Source organism: Myotis brandtii, unplaced genomic scaffold (assembly GCF_000412655.1).
Source record: "Myotis brandtii unplaced genomic scaffold, ASM41265v1 scaffold699, whole genome shotgun sequence".
NCBI lineage: Eukaryota > Metazoa > Chordata > Mammalia > Chiroptera > Vespertilionidae > Myotis > Myotis brandtii.
In genome coordinates this window covers 917709-927797 of record NW_005370733.1, presented here as the reverse complement: position 1 = coordinate 927797, position 10089 = coordinate 917709, and the positions used below count along the sequence as shown (strand labels likewise).

Here is a 10089-nt window from a genome sequence, read left to right as displayed (position 1 = left end):
CTCCGGTGAAGATGGCCCGGGACTAGAGCAGCCTGCGGGGGGGAGGGGCGCCCGGGGAGAGGAGCGGGGCGTCCAGGGCGGACGTACCTTCGAGAAGTGGAGGTCCAGGGAGGGTGAAGCCCCCGGTGAGAAAGGGGGCGCCAGGGCCAGTGCTGCCCAAGGCGGGACGGGAAGGAGGCGCGCGGGGCAGAGGAGGCTCCGAGGCTCGGAAGGTGGAGGTCCCCGGCCGCGCTGCCCCGTGGGGAGGGCGGGAAGGCCGCCTCCTTCGTTCACAGCGTCCTCCCTACCCCCACGGTGCTGGCAGGGGTTGCATGGATGGTGCTCAGTCTGAGGGTCCTGCATGCCCACCGGGGGTGACGGGCGCCTCCCGAGGGCGGTGCTGCCTGGCGCATCCGAGGTCCTCTTCACCGCCTCGGGGCCTTCCCGGTTGCCACCCGTTTACTCTCCAGGTCTTTTCCAGGGACTCCTCGCGGCTGGCTCTTCTGCAAGATGTTGGGGTTTCTGCAGCGCCCCGTCGTGGTGACCGCGGATGTCAACTTGACCGTCGTGGCTCTGACGGCGGCGGGGCTGCTGAGCAGGCTGTGGCGCCTCACCTACCCCCGGGCTGTGGTGTAAGCCAAACCGTGCCGGTTAAACAGCATGAGCGGGAGAGGGAAATGCTGGGGTTCGGGGCAGTTAGAGGAGAGGCTGGTTTGTCCCAGGAAACCCCTGCAGAGCCCACTGCCCAGTCCTGCCCTTGGGCCGGGGCAGGCGCAGCAGCCCCAGGGGACCATTTGAGACCTGGAGGTTGGGGGCAGAGGCTGAGGAATATGGGAGTGAGTCCTCATTGACCTTAGAGGTGTTCTCTGTTATAATGGGAAACAACCCCTTTTATTAGTGAAGGGCTATTTATTATCTAATACCTGTGTTCCTCTTTGTTTAACTTTTTATTATGGAAAGCATCAAACATATACAAATACGGGGAAAATAGTATGATGACCCCCTCACCCCTGTATTCACCACCCAGCTTCTACAGTTATCAACTCAGGGGTGGGGGCCAGACGGCGGCCCCAATTGGCCAATCGGGCTGGGCTGGCTGTGGGGAGGGGACGCGGGAGATTGGCCAGCCGACCCCGCCCCCTGGTCGAACTCCGGGTGGAGGGGACAATTTGCATATTAGCCTTTTATTATATAGGATAGCCACCCCCTCCCTGCAGTGGATTTTTGGAAGCAAATCATAGACATATTTTTTTCGTAAGTAATTCAGTGCACTAGTGTCTCTTAAAGACCCAGATTCTTAATAAAACACAAGACCACAGTAGCATCATCACACCTCAAAAAATGGACGGCAATTCCTTTGTGTCTTCACCTGAAAGCGTTTTGTCACAGTGGGTTCCTGCATGGAGCTGGTGGACACGGGGGTTGGCCTCGGGTCTGGAAGGCCTTTCAGGGACCGGCTAACGGCACACCCCTAAGTCCAGAGCGAGGGAGACACACAGAGCCTGTGTTTCGGGGAAGGCTGTGTACACGTGTCTTCACACCTGGGGACCCGACGTGGTTGGGGCGGAGATCGGACCCTTGCCGATCGCGCCCTGAAGCCGTTTGGAAACGCAGGTGTACATTTACGCTGGTGCCTTTCTGCGGCTCAGATTCATAGTGAAGTGCCTGTGGGTTTGTTTTCCAGTTTCGATGAAGTCTATTACGGGCAGTACATCTCTTTTTACATGAAGCGGGTCTTCTTTTTGGATGGCAGCGGACCGCCCTTTGGCCACATGCTGCTGGCCTTGGGAGGTAGGAACCTTCAGGAGTTATAGGAGGGCCCGGCCGGCGTGGCTCAGGGGTGGAGCATGGACCTGTGAGCCAGGAGGTCACAGTTCAATTCGCAGTCAGGGCACATGCCCGGGTTGTGGGCTTAATCCCCGGTGGGGGGTGTGCAGGACGCAGCCGATCAATGAGTCTCTCGTCATTGACGTTTCTATCTCTCGCTCCTCCCTTTCTGAAATCAATAAAAAAATATATATATTTTTAAACTTATACACGAACTTTCTTGAGGGCAGTGGTCATGTCTTATTATTTATTGACTGTTGCTTGCTGTTGGCCGCCACTGTTCGGCACTCCTGAAACACTGCTGAACGGCTCGTCGCTGATCAATCCTGTTTTAGGTTATTTGGGAGGATTCGACGGCAACTTTGTGTGGAACAGAATTGGAGCAGGTACATCTCATTTTCACTGCCCTTGCTAATTTGCATGTATTAGAATGGGGAGCTAGTGGCCTTCATAGGAATGAACAACTGGTTTATTAATGTGAGTCCAGGGTGTGATCGATTGTTTGGGTACACGTGACAGACTTTCGAAAAACCTGGTGAACATCTTAGTGTTTAGTGACAATGGTTCCTCTGTGTCTCTCTTGGATGTACGAATCGTGTGTGTTGCCACAGCGACTTAGGAGATAGGTGGGGTAAAGCACGAACTAATTTCAGATCCTTAGTCTCATTCCTGTGTGCCGTTGACTAGCGAGCGCATCTCAAAGGCGTGCTCACACACCAGTTCCCGATGAGGCCCCCAGTGTCGTGAACGCTCATACTGGAGTCTGTGAGTGTGAAACTCTGTTTGCAAACACGGTGCGCTCAGCTCCGCTGTGGTTGCGTTCCAGAATACAGCAGCAACGTGCCCGTGTGGTCCTTGCGCCTGCTGCCGGCCCTCGCAGGGGCCCTGTCGGTGCCGATGGCCTACCAGATCCTGTGGGAGCTCCGATTTTCTCACTGCGCCGCCATGGGAGCCGCCCTGCTGATGCTCATCGGTAAGGCCTGGGCCTCGGCCGGCTTTGGTTGGTGCAGGAGGAGCCACAGGCGGGCCTTGGCTACGCTTCAGTGTGTGGCCCAGGAGAGCTCGGAGTTTAGTAGACGTGCCCCCCTCAGCAGCTTCTGCTCCAAGGATGGAAGGAAGCTGAGGCAGTTGGTCCACATCTGACTCTGGGGGTCACCCCGCTCTCAGGCTGGGGGCTGTGGAGGTGGGTGGCCAGACTTCACGTTGTGGGGGTGGGGCCATATGAATTGGGGCTGTCCAGACAGGTGCCTGGGTAACGGTGAACACCTCCACCTGCACCCACGTCTGCCACTCCCGGATGGCCTGCCGGGTTCCACCACCTCCCGGGCCCCACCCCATGGCCATGGCAGAGGAGTTAGTGGGTATTCCTCAGACAGGGCCTTTCAGCCCAGGTCTCCCAACAAATGAAGTGAACTCGCATGCAAAGTCAGACCATCTGTAGAGAAAATGGAGGCCCTTTGCCAACATCAGGCCATAGCACGCACGGCGCCCACAGAGCCGGTGTTGCTTCTGCAAATGAGAAAACGACAGACTCAGAGAAGCTCCGTGACTTGCCCAAGGTCACACGGTCTCAGTGGGTGTGACTCCCCCTAAGAACTTGCCCTCATGGTTGTGGAGACACCCCCATGCTGAACGGGACGTCCCGCCGTCCGCTCTGAGCGCCTGGGAGCGTTTGCTTTGTGGGGGTTTGATCTTCACGCCTTTGCTTCCTTCCAACACACACTGCTCCTCCCAACAGAGAATGCGCTGATCACGCAGGCCAGGCTGATGCTTTTGGAATCGCTGTTAATATTTTTTAATCTACTGGCCGTGCTGTCCTACCTGAAGTTCTCCAACTCCCAGAAGCACAGGTACGGCCCGGGGACCGGTCCTTGTAGTTAACGAGGAGGAAGAGTCTGGGCGGCCTGTCCACCCAGAAAGCGCTGAGCCTCTTCGTCCGGGCGTGCCCGCTGGCTGTCTTGCAGCCACTCAGACCGGCCCTCAGCTCATGGCTTCATAAACGCATCCTCGTTTTTCTGTAACTTAAACTGGAGAAATGTTCTGGCCAAAAAGAGAACTCGCGGACCGATGATGGGGAGAAGGGGGTCCATTTTCCGCGTCTCTGAAGCTCGGTCCAGGCAGCCACCCTGGGGATCGCGGAGACCCATTCTCAGCTCTGCCTCCGCCCTGCCCGCAGGCCCTTCTCCCCGAGCTGGTGGCTGTGGCTGACGCTGACCGGAGTGGCCTGCTCCTGCGCTGTTGGGTGAGTCCGGCCGGGTCTGAGGCAGCGCCTGCGCCCTCCTCGTCTGTCTCATTTTAACTTCCCCTCCATTGGTCTCTTCAGCATCAAGTACATGGGCATTTTCACTTACTTGCTGGTGCTCGGAGTCGCCGCCGTCCACACCTGGCACCTGATCGGAGACCGGGCTCTGTCCAATGTAGGGGAGCTGCCGTGTGGGTGCGCGGGGTGGGCGGGGTGTTTGGTGGACAGGGTGCACGGGGTGGGCGGGGTGTTTGGTGGACAGGCTCAGGAGGGCGCAGGAGTGGGGGCCTGCGTGCGAGGGGCTTGTGTCCCCTGTGTGCCAAGGTCTGTGTGCTGTGCCACGTGCTGGCCCGCGCTGTGGCTCTGGTGGTCGTCCCGGCCGTCACGTACCTGCTGTTCTTCTACGTCCACTTGACGCTGCTCTGCCGCTCCGGGCCCCACGACCAGATCATGTCCAGCGCGTTCCAGGCCAGCCTGGAGGTGAGAAGAGACCGTGGGAGACTCGGTTTCTTACGTAAACACTGTCGGATGAGCATCAGAGTGAGAAAGGAGGCCTGCGCCTCGGGACTGTAAGCTGGTCTGAGTGTCCCGAGGGTGCAGACGTGAGTGGGGGGTAGCTCCATCGTTGTGACGCAGAGTGGCCCCGAGACCCCTGCGAGGTCCCACAGGCTCCGGCGGCCGCATAAGCCTCAGAGGACAGACAACTCGGCCTCATTCACACGAACTTTGCAGAAACAGCCAAATGCACCAGTTGAGGTGGTTGGAATTGTGGCCTGGAGTCACACCAACCTGTTCGGAAATGCTGGCAAGCGGCTTTCTCACCTCGTAAATGGACACAAGCCCTGCCTCCGAGGGGGCATGCCATCAGTGGTTCTGATCAGTGTAACACGACAGAGCTGTGTCTTATCTATACTAATAAAAGGGTAATGTGCTAATTAGACCGGACATCTTCCAGACAAAGCCACAGTCATGGGGGCAAGGCAGAGGCAGTTAGAGGCCATCAGGCCAGCAGGGGAGGGCAGTTAGGGGCGATCAGGCAGGCAGGCAGAGTGATTAGGGGTGATCAGGCAGGCAGGTGAGTGGTTGAGCCAGCGGTCCTGGATTGCAAGAGAGATGTCCGACTGCCAGTAGTCGGACATCCCCTGAGGGGTTCTGGATTGGAGAGGGTGCAGGCCAGGCTGAGGGACCCCTCCTCCTCCCGTGCACAAATTTCATGCACCGGGCCTCTAGTGTAATTATAATTGCCAGCACCCTGAATATGCTCCCAGGTGGGGGAGGGTTGTGCAGGGGAACCCTGACTCTCACTTGCCCCTTTTGGCCTTTGTAGGGGGGGCTGGCTCGGATCACGCAAGGCCAGCCCCTGGAGGTGGCCTACGGCTCACAGGTCACCCTGAAGAGCGCCTCGGGCAAGCCTGTGCCCTGCTGGCTCCACTCCCACCCGAGCACCTACCCGCTGAGGTAAGGAAAGTGCTGTTTTATTGGAAGTTATTGAATGTTACTCTCACTTGCCCCTTTTGGCCTTTGTAGGGGGGGCTGGCTCGGATCACGCAAGGCCAGCCCCTGGAGGTGGCCTACGGCTCACAGGTCACCCTGAAGAGCGCCTCGGGCAAGCCTGTGCCCTGCTGGCTCCACTCCCACCCGAGCACCTACCCGCTGAGGTAAGGAAAGTGCTGTTTTATTGGAAGTGATAGAATGTCGTACTTTTTCTGTTACCAACTTTCACATTATGTGAAGAGGGTCGGGGAGACAGGGAATTGAGCTCTTGGGCCTGATTGTCAGAGTCTTGGTATTTCTGCGTGTAAACCAGTGAGAGGGCTCGCTGGGCGGAGGGCCTGGCACACCCGCGAGGCGGCCTCATGACCCCACACTGGTCATGTTCTGCCCACGAAAGGTCCCATGTTCTGGCCCCTCTTAAACTGTTTTATCCTTATTTTCCCCTAAACACCATGCTGGGTAGTTTACAGGGCCCCCTGCAGACCCAGTCTTTGTTGACCCTCCCATGCAGCTACGAGAACGGCCGGGGCAGCTCCCACCAGCAGCAGGTGACCTGTTACCCCTTCAAAGATGTCAACAACTGGTGGATTGTCAAGGACCCCGGGAGGTGCGTACAGGTCCTGGGCCTTCAGGCCTGACCGCACGGTGGCCAGTAGGGCCTACACCACCTGCTCCTGCTCCTCCTGCCCATGCTCACCCACTCACCTGCTCCCGCTCCTCCTGCCCATGCTCACCCACTCCCCTTCTCCCACTCCTCCTGCCCGCCCTCCCCACTCACCTGTTCTAGCTCCTCCTGCCCGCCCTCCCCACTCACCTGTTCTAGCTCCTCCTGCCCGCCCTCCCCACTCACCTGTTCTAGCTCCTCCTGCCCGCCCTCCCCACTCACCTGTTCTAGCTCCTCCTGCCCGCCCTCCCCACTCACCTGTTCTAGCTCCTCCTGCCCGCCCTCCCCACTCACCTGTTCTAGCTCCTCCTGCCCGCCCTCCCCACTCACCTGTTCTAGCTCCTCCTGCCCGCCCTCCCCACTCACCTGTTCTAGCTCCTCCTGCCCGCCCTCCCCACTCACCTGTTCTAGCTCCTCCTGCCCGCCCTCCCCACTCACCTGTTCTAGCTCCTCCTGCCCGCCCTCCCCACTCACCTGTTCTAGCTCCTCCTGCCCGCCCTCCCCACTCACCTGTTCTAGCTCCTCCTGCCCGCCCTCCCCACTCACCTGTTCTAGCTCCTCCTGCCCGCCCTCCCCACTCACCTGTTCTAGCTCCTCCTGCCCGCCCTCCCCACTCACCTGTTCTAGCTCCTCCTGCCCGCCCTCCCCACTCACCTGTTCTAGCTCCTCCTGCCCGCCCTCCCCACTCACCTGTTCTAGCTCCTCCTGCCCGCCCTCCCCACTCACCTGTTCTAGCTCCTCCTGCCCGCCCTCCCCACTCACCTGTTCTAGCTCCTCCTGCCCGCCCTCCCCACTCACCTGTTCTAGCTCCTCCTGCCCGCCCTCCCCACTCACCTGTTCTAGCTCCTCCTGCCCACCCTCCCCACTCACCTGCTCCCACTCCTCCTGCCCGCCCTCCCCACTCACCTGCCCCTGCATGTCGAGGTCAGTGGGCCCTGCGTCCCTTTCCCCGGGCGGGCACTGAGCAGGTCTGTGAGAGAGGGATCTCTGAGTGGGCCCCGCAGTGTTGGTAGGTAGCACAGAGCAGCCAAGTGTGAAGGTGGCAGACGGGACCACGTTTGGAAGCTTGGAAAGTGGCCATAGGTTTCAGAAACGAGTTCAGTGACATGGTTGTTGACACGAACTCACCTCGTACAAGGGACAAACTGGTTGGGCGGCTGCACATTCCCAATTGTCCACCTGGGAGCACCCAGGGCCTGGACACGACCAGGTGACATGCGGCTCCTGTCTTCCCAGGCACCAGCTGGAGGTGAGCAACCCGCCCAGGCCCGTGCGGCACGGGGACGTGGTGCAGCTGGTGCACGGCATGACCAGCCGCCTCCTCAACACGTGAGTCCATGCCACCCTCCCTCCTCCTCCCAGTTCCCAGCTGTGCTCCCCTGCACTCCCTGCGGGAGGGGACCCAGGGACGGCAGCTGAGGGGAGCAGAGGGAGGGAGATGGCTCTAGTGAGGGGCCAGGTGAGGGGAGAGCAGCCAGGCTCGCGCACTCAGGGTGCAGTGGGCTCCTCTGTCGGTGGTGTCCCCGCTGTGTCAGTGAGCCCAGCAGGACTGGGACTGGGGTTCAGTGGGGCAGGAGGGTGGGGACATGTTTGCTCTCAGCCCTGACCTAACTCAGCCTCTGAGCAGCCCCTGTATTTCGGGGGCTGGGCCGCCCCTCACTACACCACCACCCAGCGTCCCCGGGCGCTCGCCATACTTTCTGTCAATGTGATCTGGCATCCTTGGGTCATAGCGACTACAGGACCGCTGCCCCTTGGGCTGAGCTGGCTCTGTTTCTGAAAAGCGGCTTTTCCCCTTAAAGAAACAGTGAGCTGAGGAATTCCCGTGAGCATTGTTTGGTGTTGCAGGCACGACGTGGCAGCCCCCCTGAACCCCCACGCGCAGGAGGTGTCCTGCTACATCGACTACAACATCTCCATGCCCGCCCAGAGCCTCTGGAGGCTGGTGAGTCGCGGGCACTGCAGAGACGGGGAGTGACCACCATCAGCACACGCACCTTCTAACAGGACGTTGGAAACTGCCGTTTAGCGTGATCCAGGTTCAGGGGTAACCTGGGAAGGGATACGGTCATCAGAGTTTGTGGCTGCTTTTACAGGGATTAGAGACTTCCACAGATCATGGATCTGGGGGCGCTGGTATCAGACAAAGAGTATACAGACGGTTGGTAAATGCTTGCTGCTGGGCTCTGTGGCCCATGTGGTTCTGCCAGGAGGAGGTGCCTCTGGCTTGGTCACTTAGTCAGCGTCAAGGCCAGGTCACTGAACCTGGGGTCGGGGCTCCAGCACCCTCAGTCACCCAGGAGCCTCGGTCGGCCTGGCCTGACAGGAACACCTGCCCCATCGCAGGCTCCCCTGGGAGAGGCCTGGCCCTCGGGGGAGTCCTGGGGCTGCCCCTTCCCACGGCAGCTGGGATAGTGGCCGCCTTCCTCTGAGCGACCAGGGCCACATGGCCCTTTATACGAGTCTCGCTCTCCAGGATGCAGGCGGTGTCCTAGGAAAGGTGGCGGGGAACGTCCTGGTGTCCTGGACATTGGCTGTCTGAGTTCAAGGGCGTGAGCTGAGTAATGGCACTGGGGTCGCCTCCCCGAGGCTCCTGCAGCGGCAGCTCCCCACTCAGCCCCGTGTGTTCAGTGGTGTGAGCTGCATGTCCAGCGCGCTGGGTGTGGCTGGTGGCCCTCAGCAAGGCGGGGCTGCTTTTCCATGTCTGTGCCCAGCAGCACCTCTCCTCCCCTTCGCGTGCGACAGACGTCCATGTGCTGTGATGTTCTCATGCACCTGCTTCGCCCTCCTCTCCCCTGGCGTTCCCGCCTCCATGGGAGTTGTTTGTGCCTGTTCTGTGACATCGGGAGCTGTCCCAAGAGTCCCAGGCCCTCCCGCTGCTGGCTTGTTGCGGAGGTCTCCTCGCTGATCCCTCTCCTCCTGCTCAGTCCCTGCTGGTGGCCCCGTCAGCCCCACACGGAGCAGGGGGAGGCAGGCTGACCGCAGTGCGGCCCCTACGCCACCTCACGGCGCCCTCGCGAGGCCACAACAATGCCAAGTGCTCCTCAGATGTCAGTTGTTTATTACCCGATGTCAGGAGTCCCCTGGGACAGCTTTCAGGGACGGTCTCTAACTTCCATTGCTCCATCTTTGCATCTGGGCCGAGCTCTAAGCCCTGTGGGTGAGCAGGCATCCCAGAAGCGCAGGGCAAGACCGGTCTTTGGTCTCTGCCTGAAGGCTGAGCTGCTGCTGCAGGAGGCACTGTGCCCCCAGGCTCAGCCCGCTACCCCCCAGGATCAGCCCGCTACCCCCCAGGATCAGCCTGCTGGCCCCCAATCAGCCTGCTGGCCCCCAATCAGCCCACTAGCCCCAGGATCAGCCCGCTGGCCCCCAATCAGCCCACTAGCCCCAGGATCAGCCCGCTGGCCCCCCAGGATCAGCCATCAGTTTCGGCGCGTGTGACTGGCCTCACCTTCCTGTTGAAGGAAGCCCGAGAGGGAAATGAGAGGGAAATGTAACGGGCAGATCTGCTCTCATAGGACATCGTGAACAGAGAGTCGGACGCCGAGGTCTGGAAGACCATCCTGTCGGAGGTGCGCCTCGTGCACCTGAACACGTCGGCCATCCTGAAGGTAAGGGCTGCTGCCTGACCCGAGCCTGCATCTCGGCCCACAGGTCTGTGCGCGGCTCCCGGCCGAGCCTGCCCTTCCCCGGACATTGTGCCAAGTGGGTGCTGTGTTTCCACTGAAGGTGGGGGGCCTTTCTAAGGCCTCAGAACTGAGCCTGGACATGAGGACCTCATGGAGCGCTGGCTGGGATGAGCCAGGGCCTGGCTCGCCCCTCACGCCCTCTTTTTTTTTTTTTTTTTTTTTTTTTTTTTTTTTTTTTTCAGAGGGGAGGGGGG

General features: G+C 60.0%; 1 protein-coding gene across 1 annotated transcript in view; it reads left to right on the top strand.

Annotated features, from left to right (window-relative positions):
- The first annotated feature begins 430 nt into the window (after positions 1–430).
- The window catches only part of POMT1 (protein-O-mannosyltransferase 1), a 13452-nt gene continuing 3793 nt past the window's right edge, over positions 431–10089 (top strand). Inside the window, exons 1-13 of the mRNA XM_005882140.2 lie at positions 431–611; positions 1664–1770; positions 2142–2192; positions 2633–2779; positions 3545–3656; positions 3983–4048; positions 4130–4223; positions 4373–4528; positions 5376–5506; positions 6054–6149; positions 7443–7535; positions 8055–8151; positions 9725–9817. Coding sequence (XP_005882202.1) covers positions 490–611; positions 1664–1770; positions 2142–2192; positions 2633–2779; positions 3545–3656; positions 3983–4048; positions 4130–4223; positions 4373–4528; positions 5376–5506; positions 6054–6149; positions 7443–7535; positions 8055–8151; positions 9725–9817 — 1365 coding nt within the window. The 5' untranslated portion in view covers positions 431–489. The remainder of the gene's footprint in view (positions 612–1663; positions 1771–2141; positions 2193–2632; positions 2780–3544; positions 3657–3982; positions 4049–4129; positions 4224–4372; positions 4529–5375; positions 5507–6053; positions 6150–7442; positions 7536–8054; positions 8152–9724; positions 9818–10089) is intronic.